The sequence below is a fragment of the Pungitius pungitius genome, chromosome 17 (genome assembly GCF_949316345.1).
Source record: "Pungitius pungitius chromosome 17, fPunPun2.1, whole genome shotgun sequence".
Classification (NCBI taxonomy): Eukaryota; Metazoa; Chordata; class Actinopteri; order Perciformes; family Gasterosteidae; genus Pungitius; species Pungitius pungitius.
In genome coordinates, this window is record NC_084916.1 from 14,567,906 (window position 1) to 14,585,451 (window position 17,546).

At 44.6% G+C, this 17,546-nt stretch overlaps 3 protein-coding genes across 3 annotated transcripts; 1 reads left to right on the plus strand and 2 right to left on the minus strand.

Moving 5' to 3' along the window:
- Window positions 1-1,533: 1,533 nt before the first annotated feature.
- nudc (nudC nuclear distribution protein) lies at window positions 1,534-4,833 on the minus strand. The gene is made up of 9 exons (XM_037475024.2): window positions 4,631-4,833; window positions 4,010-4,087; window positions 3,707-3,916; window positions 3,533-3,613; window positions 3,332-3,445; window positions 2,902-3,096; window positions 2,518-2,601; window positions 2,300-2,418; window positions 1,534-1,811 (listed from the first exon to the last, which is right to left on the minus strand). Exons 1-9 carry the CDS (start codon window positions 4,703-4,705, stop codon window positions 1,760-1,762), a joined length of 1,008 nt encoding a protein of 335 aa, XP_037330921.2. The 5' UTR covers window positions 4,706-4,833; the 3' UTR covers window positions 1,534-1,759.
- Window positions 4,834-5,828: 995 nt separating this feature from the next.
- kdf1b (keratinocyte differentiation factor 1b) lies at window positions 5,829-10,823 on the minus strand. Its single transcript, XM_037474667.2, has 4 exons — window positions 10,621-10,823; window positions 8,993-9,933; window positions 8,803-8,889; window positions 5,829-7,298 (listed from the first exon to the last, which is right to left on the minus strand). Exons 2-4 carry the CDS (start codon window positions 9,894-9,896, stop codon window positions 7,237-7,239), a joined length of 1,053 nt encoding a protein of 350 aa, XP_037330564.2. The 5' UTR covers window positions 9,897-9,933; window positions 10,621-10,823; the 3' UTR covers window positions 5,829-7,236.
- Window positions 10,824-12,271: 1,448 nt separating this feature from the next.
- zdhhc18b (zinc finger DHHC-type palmitoyltransferase 18b) lies at window positions 12,272-16,302 on the plus strand. The gene is made up of 8 exons (XM_062558426.1): window positions 12,272-12,609; window positions 13,241-13,401; window positions 13,995-14,144; window positions 14,272-14,409; window positions 14,740-14,791; window positions 14,894-14,996; window positions 15,327-15,436; window positions 15,988-16,302. Exons 1-8 carry the CDS (start codon window positions 12,359-12,361, stop codon window positions 16,169-16,171), a joined length of 1,149 nt encoding a protein of 382 aa, XP_062414410.1. The 5' UTR covers window positions 12,272-12,358; the 3' UTR covers window positions 16,172-16,302.
- The last annotated feature ends 1,244 nt before the right edge of the window (window positions 16,303-17,546 follow it).

Consider the following 17,546-nt stretch of genomic DNA (forward strand, 5'->3'; position numbering starts at 1 on the left):
GGAAGAAAAAAGACAAATGTTGGATAATCAAATGTATTATTTCTCCTGATTTAAAAAAAAAATTAAATCCGAAAAACGGCCTTCTTTTCACTATTATTAAAACCATAAGCAGCTTGAAACGCTCATTTTGGCCAGAAAATCTAAGTTTAACCTCCATTTTCAAACACATATTTTGGGGAGACAAAAAGAAGTGTAGTAACACAAAAAGACGTCCCACACTCTCCAACAGCAAACACGAGCTTTGCAAAAAAAAAACAAAAAAAAAACACTGTCCCCGATGACACAGACGTCCGAACTACATGAGCAATTTCACACATTAGGAGGACCTGCTAGCCGGCGTGAGCTGATGTATGTCCCCCCCCCTCCCCTCAGCACGCCGGTGGCGACGGCGTCTCTCACCAGCCCGACAGGCCGGTCCGGTTAGAGGTGGACGGTCACACCAGCACAGGGGACTTGTAAGCAAACGGGTCTGACATCCGGCCCGGCGCCCCCCCCCCCCCAACCCCCCCCCCCCCCCCAAAAAAGGGGGTTTCCAGGTCGAAGAGGAGTTCAGGACTTACTGTCGTCGTTGCAAGTGTCCTCCACAAAAGGGAAGTTGTGCGACGTTGTCCACCACCTCAACAAGTGTCTCATGCAAAAGCAATGAAATTGTCCCCCCCCCCTTCCCCCTACCAAGCCCCCACTCCAGGACAAGGGCATGGAAGGTCATTCAGGATCAAAAAGGAAAAAGCATAAAATAATCAGTTCACGAAGATGTAAACAGGAGATAACGGGTCTCGCGATGTTGGAACTGCATCGATGTTCTTCCTGGTTCGACTTAACAGTAAAATTCCAGATATTTTACATCATCTCACACACTTAAAATCCACCTTTTTCTAACTGTAAAGTGTGTTTACAGATGTTTGGGATCCTATATTATGTATAAAGAGTTGTTTGAGGGAAGCTCATCTCTACAGTAAGAACCCGGCTGCTCAGTGGACACAAACTCTCTTCACACTTTAAGGACAACGCTGCTCCCTTGTGGTTCTGGATCAGAACTCTTGTCACGTGCGCGCGGCGTTTGTTCCAAACCTGAACAGGAAGCGCAACACAAATCGACGGAAACATTTTAATTTCTTTCATTATTTTTCAGGAAAGAAAATGTGTGCCCACCGCATCAGGACTTTGAGTACTATGCGATGAACTTGAGGGGACAACTCTTGGAGAAGCCGCTCTCAGTGGGCCAGTGGCCTTCGGGTGGGATCAGAGTTCTTTGCCTCAGAGGGAAAGGGACGTGAACCAACAAATTCAGTGAAGTCAGTAAAAACTCTTTTATCTTTCTTTAGTAGCACATTACCAATGAGGTTGTGGTCCAGCTTGCCAAAGTGTCCTCATTGGAACACAGTGCAAACATAAGTGTATTTGTTTTAAATGTGGATTATGTCTATATAATGTCTATTATACGTATCCACTTTCTTGATGCCTTGTAATGACCGGCTTGTCTTTGAAAATGAGAATAATTCTGCCAATTCATTTTCATAAAAACACTCAATCTTCACATCACTTAAATTCCTTTATTTAAAAAAAAACAAACAAAAAGACACATCTTTAAATATTGAGACGACGTGCAGAAGGTGGAACGAGGGCTGTTCATTCATGGACCTTAGCGAGGTCACAGCGAAGCCCCTCAGACGGGTCACAGGGAGAAGAGCCGGTGGCTCCGGGCGTCGGATCCGATACGATGCACACGAGTCTCCACGTGCGGATTCCACAGAGAGTCTCAGCTGAATTTGGCTTTAGAGAAATCCATCTCCGGGTGTTGGGACATGAACCTGCAGTGACAGGAGAGCAACACAACATGATGCTTTCAGTCTTTGACACCACACGCTCCTTAAGTGACCGACTCTCCCAGTCACAGCGTCACGTTCTCGACCATCACGCCACACTGCAGTGTTACAATGAGGCCGAAGCACCATTTTGATACAACTCTGCAATGGGAAAGTTGCATCTTCTTAAAAAAAGAGTCGGGTTTGGGACCTCTTGCTGCGGTGGGAATGGTTCTCTATGGTTTGTAGCAAGACGTGTCTTCTGAATGGGGTCCCAAAACGTGTGTTTGGGGAAATATGGGGAGCCAATTCAAATCCCACACGTGGCCACCGCAATTATGAAAAAGAACTAGAAGACCCCGTATAATAATAGTCCTGTGTGAACAAGGATTATGAGCAGCAAATTGTTCCCTGTGATGGATTTCACACTGAAAAAAACCCCCACAAATCAATCTTTTCTATTTCTATTATTTGGGGCAACGCTGCAAACTCACTTTTTAAGAATGTCTTGCTTCTTCTGCTCTTCGGACGTAGGCAGGCCCATGGATTTCTGCCTCTGGTCGTACATCATCTTCTCCACCATACCGCGCGTCTCTCCGTCCAGGTCTGACAGCTGCTCAGCGGGAGAAACACACGGTTAGGACCACGCAGGACGGTATTACTGCAGACGTAATAGAGGGAGCCAAAAAACCCCAAAAAACCCATTCGTTACCTTTGAGTTTTCTGGACAGACTTTCTTGGTGTTGATTTCTGGGTCTGTGGTAACAATCTTGCTCCACCACTCCATTTTATTAATCTGAAATTAAAATAATAACATCGGGCTCAGCGACTGAGCGGTTCTTTCGTTTCATTAGTCACTGCGGAGGACAAACACATCCCGGCTCATTTCTTCACTTCTCTTGCGCTCCGACAGTCTGTTTGAACTCGGTGTTACGCTACGCTAACGAGTGCTTCCCCCCATTAATTATGCAGCGGAGCATCGCCATCTTTAACATCCTCGGGTCTCATGTTTCATCGGGTGCGGGACCCAGGTGGGGAGCCTTTTCAACTCAGTGTGATGCAAATCATTCCGAGAGTTACGTACGAATGTTCTTACCTTTTCCAAGTGGACTGTAACGATCTTGCCATCGTCAATGAGCCAGGAGCTTTCTTCCACCTTCACCTCGTTGTAGAGCTCGCCTTCGATAACAGGGGGGTGTCCCTTCAGGCCCACTTTGATGGAGCGTCGCTGGATGTCCACCCCGACGTCTCTCCCCTTAATGCGGAACTTCACATCGAAAGGCACGGCCAGCTGAAGGGGACGTCCGTGTAAGTCGTTAAGATTTCGTTTAAATTACGGAAATCCAAACTACGGGAACGAGCCGAACACACGCTGGACGAGACAAGAGGCGTGTTGAGGGACTCGCATGGGTGTTTTGGTAAAACTCTGGTTGCTCGAGCACCAAAATACTGGTTTGGCGAGGAGCTGGCGATGCGTAACAACATTCAGCAGAAAGGAGTCACGGCGTCAGTCTGAAAACACTCACATCAACTTCAGACAGCGACTGCGTCCACCTGTAGTTCGGCAGGTCAGCTCCGTTTTCTGCGTTGGGCTTCAGTTTATCTTTGTCCTTCTCGTCTTCTTCTCCATCCGAGTCAGTCTGGGGAAATAGAAATGTGAGGTGAGTAGGTCAGCCGAAACAGACTTAACCAACGGGCCACGAATCTTGAACCAACATTTCACTCACCCCCTTCTCTTTTTCTACTTTGTCAGATGGCTTTTCTGCATTTGACGTCTCATTCTTCTTTTTCTCCTCATCTTTCTTTTTCTACGATTACATGCAACACCAATGAATAAGTCACAATTTGCTCAACGACAGAGTTTCACAAGTGAGTGAAGCACGAAGGCGCCCAGATTTCACCTTGTCAAGTTCAGACTGAAGCTTCTCTGCCTCTTCTTCAGTCAGTTCCTGAATTTTGGGGCCTTCTTCGTTTTTCTTTTTCTTATTTTCCTCCGCCAGCTTGGCGGCTCTTTCGACCTTCTCTTTCTTTTCCTTCTCCTGTTTGGTCTGCTTCTCTTTGTGGGACTTGAGCGCGAGCTGACTGTGGTGGGCGAGAGCTTCTTTGACGAGCTGCAGGGAAGAGATGATCGCACATGACATGACGCAGAGACACACACGAGTGTGTAGCATCACAACGTGTGCTGGTACATTCACAGCGCTCACCTTCTCTGCAGCACCTGCTTCGCCGCCGGTGAAGAAATCCGTTTTGCGGCGGAGGAAGCTGAAAAACGTATTTACCAACTGTTGAGAGAAAAACAGGCCGTCACCAATATCAGATGGATTAACTTTAGGTCATTTGTGCTCGAGAGTTCTTGGAATAAATGGCCTGTATGATAGTCCACCACATACGGATCAGCTCCACGTTCAAACAACATGAAACTGTTCTTCCCATCCTCATGACATGTATTGCTTAGGAGTAAAGGCGGGCGGTAGAAGATATAGGTCGGTCCCCGTCCACTCAGGGTGCCGCATCTCACCGCTTTTAAATAAAAACCCAACATTTAAATCGAACCGATTGTTTTGTGCAACCTTGTAAGCCACGTGTATGCCACATTGGACACTACCAAGTTACATCGATCGATTAAAGAAGTATAGCTAAGATGTGTCCAGCAGGATAGTCTATCAATAGTGACGAAAGCATTAACTTCAACCTGTATAGGGTTTCTCTGAATGAAACTTATTAACGTTACATGCGAAGTGTATATCCTAGCTTACAGGCTAACTAACGTTAGCTTCGCAATTAACAAACGGAGGCTTTCACACGTTAGCGACTTATCAAGTTACCTCCTGTATTCCTCCTTCGTGTTGTTGCGCCATGACAAGCAACATGCCGTCGTACTTCTCTTCATCGTCCCCCATGTTTGCAGATTAAGAAACGGTTGAACACAATGTTAGCTGCCCGAATGACGAGCGAAAAGTTGAGTTAGGCCCGTAGTCACTGGTGACACAATTCACTTCCTGGAAACAAACCCCGCCTACGGAAAATCTGTCCAATGGGAAGGATAGATTTGAGATGTCAACCAAAGCATCCAATTAAATAAGAGTATTAGTTCAGGAGCGATTGGGGCGTGTGGAGGGAATATTCTAGAGAATAAGCAATGTTTAATTATTTGATTTTATTTCATTATAATTTTATTTATTTTGTTTTAAATATATTATTGTTGTATTAATGAACGTATTCCCTTGTGATGTCAAAGACACAATGTAGCAAAGGAAAAAATATTAAGAGATCATTTCAGAATAACATTTTAAATTCCCAGGAAGATTATCGTTATAGTTATCATGTACACCTGTAGGCTTCACTAAAGACTTGACAAGTAATATTACACTGCTTGTGTATAATCATATATTCTAGCCTAAATTACTATTGTGGATACCATCGATAAAGGCAGCTATATGGTTTCTACCAGTTTAATGGTTAAATGGAAGAAAAAGACTAAAGTTTACAGCCACGTCTGTGGCCTAGATTAAAGTTTACGGCTGCGTCTGTGGCCTAGATTATGGTATCTATAAAGAGTTGTAATTCTCTAAACCTGTTCAACCCTTTCGTGCAGTTCCTGGGTGTGACTGGGACACGGATCAGGGGGCATCCGGTGCGTTGATCCCATTAGTTCTTGATAGACTGGTACAGGCATAGTTAATGGCTGAAGTAAACATGATAAATGTTGTTTTATGCAATGAGATCGCAGTGAGAAACCCGCATGGCAGTTAAGTGTCGTTGGGAGTCCTTTTATAGTGTGTTATGGTTGAAGAGGCTCATTGAATAGACATTTCATTACTTTCTCCAGTTTTATAACATTGGAGAACAGCATTGACCTCTGTGATAGAACATCAAACTTTATGAATAAATGGTCATTTGTCTCCTTCTGGAGGTGGAACTTAAAAGGTGAATGACACTAACTCAAAAAAAGACGAGGAGTACTTTGACTCCCTCGTGTGACAGAAGACCAGCAAACAATTTATTCTTTTTGTTTCACTTTATTACATTTAAAGCAACAAAATCAGTTAAAGGATGATTCTTGGTCACAACGTTTGCCACCATTTCATTACACGCCGAGGCTGGACCAAGTTCCCGACCTCAATTATCTCACAAACGTATTTTCCCTCCTCATAATTACAATTGAAATGAGGCACAAGAGGATGGATCCCGGGAGGCAGTAGTGTAATCTGGACAGTTAAAACATGTGGATTGGCTCCCTGTGTATGTTCATTGCAGTTATTGGAAAGCTAAGATGAGCCAATAATGATAAGAATCACACAGTCAGCTGGCAGAATTCCCATCAGGGCCCCGTAGGAACAGAGACCTTCACTCAGTGAGTCACATTAATGGCATTTTAGTTCTCGTACACGATATAAGACTATAGCTGCGGCAAACACCAGCTTTATAACAACTTACAATTACACTTCATGTTATTAACCTACAATCAACCGGCTTTGAATGAAGAAAAACCTGCCCCGTGCTACATGAACGTCATAAACCTCACTAGAAAACATTTTCACAATAGATTTTCTTTCTTCAGGGAAGAAAACAAATATTTACACGGCAAAGGGAGGCCTCTTTCATTTCTGTACAGCCAATACGGAGCCACTGCCCAAAGCCAGGTAGCTTAGCATTAGCATTAGGTCTCCCACTGTGCTAAACAGCTAGCCTGGTTCAGTCCAAAGAAAACAAAACACTCTCTGGAGCGCACTTATTAACAGGTTGTGTATTATCTCTGATAAATACGGACACAAATGTCACATTGTATCCAAGGAATAATCTGCCGCATGAGAAGAATCAAAACGTATCTTCCGATAGAACCGGGCTAGTTACCTGCAGTTTAAAAGCTGTGGCTTGTAACATACGACAGCGAATTTCCCTCCCAATTCTTTCTACTATCAGACAAACACATAAATACTTCAATATTAGAATCAAAAGATCAAAGCCAAAGTCAAACTTTTTCTTCCTGCCCAATAATATGACTTCATCCGTTCACGCTGTTGCCACACTACGCATGTTCCATTAAGACAAATGAGAAAACATTGAATAGATTTTAAAATTACAAATTACTTTAAAATAATATTTAAGACAAGATGAGGAAATTTGTAAAATATATTCACACTAAACTCAAATAATCTTTGCTTAACAACAGCCAAAACGAGTCAGCTTCAATGGACAAACTCTCCCTCAAGGACGAGGGTACGCTTTGACTCCATCAAGCAATCCTTCAAACACGCACAGAAGATCCAAACACACACACACACACACACACACACACACACACACACAAAGGCCCGAGTTCACCGACGTGGATATTCACATTTTCACTTTGCCCGCGCCGCGGACTCGCCCGTGACCTTTCAACCTCCTGAACGCGACGACCTCGTGGAGACGATGCCATCATTTGTCCTCATGTCCCCACGGAGGCGCGGATCAGCGCGGCGCCCGAAGAAGCAGAACTGGAAGTATGACCTGTAAAAGGATAAATAAATAAATAAATAAGACTCATGTTTCAGCTTCAATTTTGCCAATTGCCCTCCCCATTCTTAGGTAGGCGAAATAACACCCAGGTAGTCCGACATCACCAAGTCACAGTTAGCCAATGCACGTGACAATGTAATAACAAAGAAGGAATTGTTGTTTTATTTGTTCTTATCTGCAAAGGCTGCCAACAGGTTAGTTTGAGAACAAAAATACACAATATGGATTTTTACTAATTAATTGTTGAATGAAAACTTTCTGTTTTGGAAAAAAAAAAAAATAACTCCACAGGCATCTTTAAGAAGTGACACTCATTTCGTGGCAATTAAGTCTCGGCTTTTGGCAGACTGTGCCACTGGTGAATGTTTTACATTTCACCTACTAGAGTGACATCAATGTATAACATTCCAACTGCTTGAAAGGTTAAAGTGCAACAATGATCTTGCATAAGGTCAGTGGTTGTTTCCTTATATTCACCATTTACATTCCCACATAAAACAGGACAGGGGTAATCATTTTGTAATTTGAGAAGTGCAAAGTGTCTCAAAAGGATCTCTTTTTTTTCTGTAATCTACGTTTAGGTCATTGATGTTGAATCAACGTTCAGACTAAGTGGAGAAAATCCACTAAATCAATGAGTTTATAGAATATGCTTTAAAATGGCTGCTGTCAGATGAAACCACATGAAATCCAACTGTAAAACGACATTAGAAGTCAAAACACCTGGACAGGGCCGCCGCCGCCACAAAGGACACAGGGGTCATGCCAACCCTGGTCCAGATTAGATACTGCCATTTACTGCTTTTTAGATAACCGTATTTAAAAAAAATATCTGTTTTTTCAAATCCAACCACTTTCAGGCCAAACTAAATGAAGGACTCTGTGTTTGTCCACTAGATCTTTATTCCTCTGATTAGGGGTCAGTCATCGCTTTTTTTATAACCGGATTCCCGAGGTGAAATAAATAAACAGTTGACACGTCTTATGTTGCTCAACAGGAAGTCCAAGCTCAGGTGTGCATTGTTGAGTGAAACTAGCCAATCAATGCCTTCAAGCTTAAGGGAGGCTTGTGTTTCTTGTGTCTGGGCTTTTGGGCGTCTTTTGATTCATGCACCTGGCTTTTTTTTTTTGTTTGTTGCCGTGGACTGACAAGACAGTTAAGGTCATGGAGTTTACAGTAGCTGAAACAGATCCATTAACTGTGACCAATCCAAACACAACGCTGGGTGCTAAAAAGTCGGAACGAAATGTATCAGGAAGTGTTTTGACCGATCTCAGATGCAAACAAACCCCGGCGTATGCCGCCGGATAATTGCTATGACAGCCGCTGTTGGTGCGAACAAAGGACTTCCCTTGTTACACTAGCCAAGTCACGCCAAAGAAAAATGTGCACGTTTTTTTTCTTCTTTTTTTAAAAAAAAGCCACGCCAACCAGCTGCAGAAAATAGAAACAAGTGAAGGACACACTATTCGAGTTACATCCAGGAGGTCTTACCTCCGTTGGCCCGCCACATCTCTCTGGCACACTTGTCGGAGGAAGTCAGGTCGGATATTTGAATGTTGGGGTTTGATTTGTAATCATCTTGATCAAACAGATTAAAAGACAGCGGTGGTTAGTTACTTAAGCCCATTTGCGGCGTCTCAGAAGGCGACGCCTTTGTATTTTTTGGAACCCGGGGACTCACTGTTGTTGCTTAGCGAGAAGGAGTCGCTCTCCCTCATGGTCTCGTTGCCGCTGTCCGACAGCGTCCTCTCGGCCCGGGAGAGGCGCGGCCTCCTCTTGGCGCTCTTCCTGGTGCTGATGCGAATGATGCCGCGCACCAGCCGGCACTCCGCCTCCTGCTCGTCCATTTTGTGCTCCTCCGCCAGCGCGTTGATGAGCTGGTTGATGGCCGTGCTCTTCCTCAGGAACACGGAGTCCGAGGTGCACCGGGCCAACTCCTCAATCTGATACTCGGAGTAGAGCTCCAGCAGCTTCTTGGTAATCAAAGAGTCCACGTTCTCCTCGCTGTCCTCCCACCCATCGAGCCTCATTGTCTCGTGCAGGGACGGGTGGCCGGCCTGTGTTCGCACCCCCGACAGCGCCGCGCGCGATGGCGGTTTGGCATCAAGCTCCAGATACTCTCTGGGACTGTCAACCCTGACTCCGTCGATGCAAACGTCCCCGAGCCAGTCCGTGCCGTCGTCCTCGTCGTCTCTGATGTCTTCTGGGTTCGCCGATCGCAGGCTCACCTTCTCCCCCGGTTCGTCCGGGGAGCTCTCGTTCGGCGCCAGGCACGGCGCGAGGACGGTACGCTGGCAGACCCCAAAGAGGCCGCAGGTGAGCACGCTGCACACGAGGGTCCTGCAGCTCCTCTGAGGGGAGCAGGGATTGCAGCTTCGCGCCGCCGAGGACTGGTCAGCTGAGCCGGGAATGAAGCCGATGGTTTCGGACTGCCTCCCGTTGGCGTCCCCCGGGTGAGCTTTGTGCCCCGGCTTTGGCTGCGGGACGGGGAGCCGGTCCTCCACGGGGTCGACACAGCGCTCCTCGTAGGACGACCTCTGGCTGCTGCCCCGTCTGGTGCCGTGCCTCAAACCGCCGGAAGACATGACTTAACCCGCCCCCACCCCACCACCCCCCCGAAATCTGTGCAAACGACAAGAGAAAAGAGAGTTCAATTGAGGAGAGACTTCAAGGTGAGACAATGGGGGGGATTGCATCATCAAACTTCTCGTTAAAAGGCTTGAAAAAACTTCAAATCAGCCGAGGCCGCCTGAGGGAATTTCTCGTAAACAATTGTGAAACTAATGTCCCCAGGTGGCAGGAAAAGTAACCCGACTGGTTCTCTGGATGATGCGAGAGTACGCAGTCAAATCAACCAGTCGCTGTGTGATGAATGGGGCATTTGTGAAATGTAACTAATTGTGTTACATTGCAACTTTTTTAATAGAAGAATAGAGAAACTTTAAATATTATAGGACAAGATTGAGAATGATTCCATGTATTCACAGGCATCGCCCGTGTTTACACTGGGACAGTGAATCAACACAATAACACCAAACCAAAACCGATGAATAAAATGTGTTTTTTTTTTTGCATGCACCTGCTTGCGGGTCGCATTGATTTAAAGAAAAAAAGTCTCATAAGTGTCGGAGTTTCTTTGCTTATGATTTTCCGGGAACACACAACCCAGTGTCAACAGCTTTAACTTGTAGTTTTCTTAAATCGTGTATGGCGTTCCGCGACGTGCCGAATTGGAGCTAATGTTTACAGAAGCTATCCCTTCAGAGTCATTAGCCGAAAGCTAATTTCACACGGTTACCACCTACTCACAGTTCACACGGTGCGTCCACCGACTGACTTCCGAATCACCGTCGTCTTCGCCAACTTCCACTACACATGTCCGCCTGAAATCCAATTTTGAAGGTCCCAAATGTTCAATTCCGCTCGAAATGATTAGTCACAGTCGAGTTGTTCTACTTGCTCCGTACCTGTGCGTCAAGGTAGAGGAAAAGCCCCAGGTAGCCTGAACGGGAGGCTGGACTTCCGGTTATGACTTCCGAAACAAAACGCAAGTACAATGATTTATTGAGGGTATCTTCAAAGATAACACGGCGTAAAAGTATTTGAATCTCGCAGCAACCAGCCGAGAAGGGTGATAGTATATATCACTTCATGAAGAATTGCCCCACACACAAAATCAATGTACAGTTACTTTTATTTTGACGGGATTTCAAGGGTCTAACTATATGCCCGGAACACCTTGTACGGCCAAAATGAAAGGTACAGTGACATTGAAACTGGCCTTCGAAACCTGTGACACTTTCTATGAGTAAACATATTCATAAAGTTTCAAAACGGTTATTTTTGTACTAATGTAAATCCCCCCAAGAAACTAACTCTAAACAAAACAATGACTGAAATGATTTAAGGATATGTTGTCACTTAACCTTAAGCAAACAATGAACACATGTGTCACAGTGACATGACGTTATAACAAGGTGTATTTGGAATATTTACTTATTACATATAACTATACAGTTCTATGATGATATTATAGGGCATTATAGGTTTTGAATGTATTATAAGCATGTTACAGAAGGCACATTTAACCAATACATACATTCTAATAAATAAGTTGAGACGTATTGCTGTTGTTAGTGTTATTATTATAATAACAAGCTCCTGTAAATCATGGCTGGTAAATAAAAGCCATATTATCTTGTTTGTATCTCATTCCCCGACTACGTCAAGTCACCCGTAGTGACCATTGATTTCCCGGATGTGACTCCGTTATGGGTATTTATGGAGAAACAAAAATCACAACGCACGTGCAAGTATTAGTATTTTAATTATCCATTAGTTCGTAGGAACGCCATTACGATCACCATCGCTAAGAGTTAGTGCGTAAATATTATATTTATTTTGAAAAAACACCGACCGGAAACAACACCTTTCCTTTGTGTTAAGTTTGACAACATCTGGTTGTGACAGCGCACCGATTCCACTCGCGAATCTGTCGGGACTCTTTGAAGGGAAGATCGATAAAAGAGACAAAAGACATCACCAAGTTTTAGTGCTCGTCTTTATGCACACAGGACCTCTCGAGGTTACCAAAATGTGCTAACAAGCTAACAATGGTAACTGTGTCTTGGCTGTGCCGATGTGGAAGTAAACGTTAGTCTGAATGGCTAAGCTAACAAGCTAACAAGCTAACGAGCTAACGATGACCAGTTGGTCGATGCCGGGAATCCAAGCGAGGACGTTCTGGAGGCTCGAGGAGGAACACGTGATACGTCGTGGGAAAGTAGCGGCACCAGGCATGTCATTTCGAGCACGGGCTCTTTTGCTGGCGGTTAATTGGTTAATTGCAACTAGATGCTCGGGATAAGCTCGTTTTCTCCGTTGAACATTTGCCCCATTCCGCTGCTTCGAGCGCGGGGGGGTGGTGGTGGTGGTGGTGGTGGTGGTGGTGGTGGTGGAGGAGGAGGAGGGGTTGGGTGGTCGGTGATGCCCAAATGCCCCCGGTCCGCCGAATTGGGTCCGAGCAGCCGACACTTCACCGCGAGCCATGAAAAACTGCGAGTATCAACAAATCGACCCGCAGGCACTCCCGGCCGCCGCCCCGACCCCTCCGCCGCCCCCCGGACCGGACGGGGACCGGGGAGAGGAGCCGGCGGCGCCGAGGAGGAAGTGGCAGGTCTTCCCCGGAAAGAATCGCTTCTACTGCGACGGGCGGATCATCGTGGCCCGCCAGAGCGGGGTCCTGCCCCTCACGCTGGGTCTCATCGTCATCACGTGTGGATTGTTCTTCATATTTGAGTGAGTCTGGCTGTCGGGGCAAAACACGGCGGGATGTGACGTCAGCGCGCGTCGGGCTCCGGGAGCCGCACCGTAGCCGCGCGGCGGAACCGGCTCTTCGAATGGACCGTTTTATTGGTTTGATTGCTGCCAGGCGTGTTGGAATCCGCGCCGAACCGTAGAGCCGGTTCTACTAATTCACGACATGTCGTCATTCGTGTTTTGAAGAGAACGATTTATTTACTAAAGAGCAAGTCGACCTAAAATGCTCAAATATCATCATGTGTTTTTGCCTCTTTGCTTAGGCTTACAACGTGTACAACGTGTCTTTCCTATATAACAATTCTATTTAATATTTGCATCTGTTAATAAGACCAACATGTACTGTTATATAGAATTACTCTCGCATGAAAAACGTTTCTTTTTCTTACTATCTCAGCATACTGAACAGTGTGTTACATCTCCATGGATTTCAGATGGTGATCAAAGACACTGAAAGTTAATTAAAACAAGATTCCCTCATGGATGGGGGGGGGGGGGGGGGTGTGGGGGGTGGGGAAGTAGGTTAAGTTATAAAACAAGTCTCCAGCCTTTGATTTGGTGTTGGTTGTAATTCATCCTTTCTCCACCCCGTCTCTGCCCCACACCACAGCTGTCCCTTCCTGGTCAAACACCTGACCAGCTGCATACCTGTTATTGGAGGACTCCTCTTTGTGTTTGTGGTCATCACGTTGCTGCAGACCAGCCTCACTGACCCCGGCATCCTGCCCAGGGCCACACCAGAGGAGGCTGCAGACATCGAAAAACAGATTGGTAAGGACTGACTTGGTAATACGTGGGGGCGACACCCAATGTTAACATTTATATTCCTTTGCACTGGAACTGTGTCCTGAAGGAAATGTGATCCCTAAACTTAGAACTCCACTCCACTCTTTATTTTTTTTATTTTTACCCTACTCTGAGCAAATATGGCAAATATTAAGCATTTGCTCTTTTTGTCACATAAGAGCTTCAATATTTTGACCTTTTTTTACAAAATATTTTTTGTACTTTTTCCATGATACTTTTCAACTTTTTTTTCAAAACATTTTTCGAGACAATATTTGTCACTTATTATTGACTTTTCTTTCGGTGACATTTTTTGGACTTTCTTTCCCACATTTTTAAAATATATAATTTTTTTTTTTTTTTCAAGCTATTTTTTGAGGCAGCATATTTTGACTTTTTTCAAAACATTTTTCGAGAGAGGAGGTCTGATTGGGCAGCATAAGGAGCCCGTAGCATCTGGTGTTTTTAATGTTGGTCATTCACGGAATGGAAGAACACTAAACGGCCTGTATTGTGTCACGTGTCAAGTGGCGAATGTTCACAGCCGATTTTGATCTTGTCATCAACTCCTCCTGCAGACAACACTGGAAACGCCAGCTATCGGCCTCCGCCACGCACCAAGGAGGTCCTCATCAACCAGCAGGTGGTGAAGCTCAAGTACTGCTTCACCTGCAAGATGTTCCGGCCTCCCCGCACCTCCCACTGCAGCCTGTGCGACAACTGTGTGGGTGAGCTGTGGACACGCACCAGCACTCCGACGTGTGCACCGGATGAATAATGAATTCATATATTTACTTCTCAGGACTTATCGGCGCACTCTTGAAGTAAACCCATTTCGGTGCGTTTCTCTCCCAGAGCGATTCGACCATCACTGCCCGTGGGTAGGGAACTGTGTGGGAAAACGCAACTACCGCTTCTTCTACACCTTCATCGTGTCGCTCTCCTTCCTGACGGCGTTCATCTTTGGCTGCGTGACCACACATCTCGCCCTGAGTATGTGTTTTTGTGACTTTTTTTTTTTACCATTTGAAAAAGAAAAAAAAAACCTCCACCCAGGACCTTACTGATAATGATTGCTAACACACCTGGCTCAAACAGCCCCTGCCGGTTTCGGTGGGCGTTTGATTTGTTTCACTTGGACTTGCCAGACGGGCGGTGTTAACCACATCAGAGCAGGTTAGGTGCCTGATAAGAAACATGTATCGAATGCTTTTTTTTTTTTCTTTTCATATTGGTTCTGGCACACATGTTCCTCTTTAATGGGTGTGGAAACCCGCTTTGAGCCAGTGTTTTTTTTTTTTTTTTTCCCTCTCTCTCTTACAGGAGCTCAAGGTGGAAAAGGCCTTGTGTTCGCTCTGCAAGAGAGTCCAGGCAGATATCCTTTAATCACAAATGGGTTTTTAAGGTTTCTGACAGGGAGTTTTATTTATTTCTCCCCCTCCAAAATACCGATACTCTCCTTGACGCAACCTTTCACTGCAGTGGAGCTGGTGGTATGTTTCTTCTCCGTCTGGTCCATCTTGGGCCTCTCGGGCTTCCATACATACCTGGTCTCTTCCAACCTGACCACTAATGAAGATGTGAGTGATGCCTTCAGTTGAATTAGCTGCACTGCATTTACAGAGTAAATAGGTCTCCTCTGATGCAGAATAAACACAATACATAACATTTTGTGTATTAAATGTTGCTTAAATTTAAATTATATTACACTAAATAGTATTTTTTGGACATGCACATGGAAAATATGTACAATTAAACATTTGGTTACTTGTAGAAGGAAAGCATCTTTTTACAAGATTTCTTTTTTGGTATCAATTCACCTGACATTTATTGTCAATCAAAATGCTTTTAATTAAATAAAGCTGTAAAATGTTGCATGCCAAATACATTTTGAATCTTGTCTGTTCCAGATCAAAGGTTCCTGGTCAGGGAAGAGTGGAGAAGATGTCTCCAACCCGTACAGCCATAAAAACATCTTTGTAAACTGTTGTTCTGTGCTCTGTGGACCGATGCCACCCAGGTTCGTCCTAATTGGGATTTACTCAAATGTATTTTTCTTTTTCAATTGATTCACTTGTTTCTTTCTCCCTTCACTTTACATTTTAGAGTTGTATAGATATTGTATGGGACCTTGTTTCAAGTTCAACATATGGCAGATAATTATTTAAATGGACAGGATTTCCTGAATTGGCTGGATATAAAGCTTTAAAAAAAATGGTCATAAATATAAATTCAGTTACTAAATTTGCTTACTTTTTTTGTAAATAAACTACTGGAGACAAATGTTTATTACAGTCTGTATCATACATAATTAAACAGGCAATAAATGAAACACAAGCAACTATTTGATTTTAATGATGTATTGGAAATGTACGTCCTTTTTTTTTTTCTACCATAAAAGAGAATTCAAGCCTGTGAACTCGTACGATTTGCATAGATATGTTAATTTTTTTTCATGCCACTGCGGTCCTTTAGCATGATGTTCAGCAAAGCATCCACCAATAAGGGTGCATTAGATATGGAGACTTAAAAAAAAAAGGAACGTTGCTGGTTCCCCTCTTTTTCTTCCAGCTTGATTGACAGGCGGGGTTTCCTGCCCGCGGATGAATCCGTGCAGACCGCCGGCGTGGACACTGAGCCGGCCACCCTGGCCCCTAAAAGTGTGGTAGGAGACTCTTCCACGTTGGCTTTTGGCTTGCAGGAATCCCATCTGTCCCCGTGCCTGCGACCCCCCCCAAACTGTTCCTCCGCCTGACGTAGCTCCAACCCGGCCGCTGTGCGGAGCTGTTGTTGACTGTTAATCCCCACGTACACTCTGCTTGCACTAAAGCCAGAGCTTTGGTATTTATTGGTGTTTTATTGTTTAAAACAAAAAAAAAGAAGAAATCGTCAGCAAATTTGTGTGCGATCCAACCTGATGTACCTGAATAACCTGAATAGATGCCGAAACGCCAATAGAGACGAGTCAAACATTACTGTGGGACACTCGGCAATGTCTATTACACAGCCAAATCCTGGCAGCAGCTTTGTATTTATCCTTTCATCTCACACGGTGGAAAAATCTGCAAACAAGCTTGTTGCATTAAAAAGTATTCTTTTACGTTCTGTACTATGTGCTTGGCTGTTGGTCTGACGGGTTAAAACGTCAGGCAATCAAATGCTTCTGAGAAGCTACCTCTGGTTTACCTCAGACATTTCTTTTATTTATTTATTTGTGTCATCTAATGTCCATCACAAGCTCCACCTCAGTGTTTTGTCATGTTGTGGAGCAGCTGCTGTTTGCTGTTCGTGTTAACAGCCCCTTTGTTGAGAGTCAACGTGCCAAATTATTTGTGACGCGTCATGTCGGTCCACATTGTTTACGTTTCATTTGTCCATCTTGTTTCTATATTGTCAGTATCAGATGTAAAATAATAAAACATGCATCTTTTTTTTCGTCCATGCATTTCATCATGTGTGAGTGCTCATTTTTCATTGTACCGTTTGTCCACCCTCCTTCCTCAGGGGAAGGAAAGATCCTGACCAAAACAGCGTTTGTGTCAACTTGCCGTCCTGTCTGTTGTCCGTCTCTGTGTCGGACCCCCCCCCCCCCCCCACACCCACAAGGAGGAGAAACGTCTGGATTCTGCTGATTAGTCCTTGTTAGTGCAGGAAAAGTGATGCTTCAGCTTGCTAGAGAGCAGGCAAAGCGAGTGCAGAGTTCTCTTGTTCCCACCACTGTGTCTGCATGGCCTCGTCCACCGCCTCCCCCCCACCATCATTAACACTTCACAGAATATACGGACGTTTAGATTTGACATTTCCATTTGTTTTAACCTTGAGCCGTGATTGGAGAGGAAAACTGCATTCCTTAAAAAGATGTGTTACATTGATTTTATTTTTTCTCCCCAAATTGGTAGTTTTTAGTTTTGAATAAAAAATGACCCCCAAGGCTTTATGCCCTCGAAGGTCATCCATTATTCACACTTTGAGTGACTCAAAGGCCCAGAACATTTTAAACTTAAATCAGGCCAAAAGCTGCACTATTCAGTACTTTATTCTTTATTCAACAACACTTCTGAACCCAACTAAGTCTTTTTCAGCTCCACGCTGCCTTCTAACTTGTTTCAGCCTAATGCTTTGGTCTTATG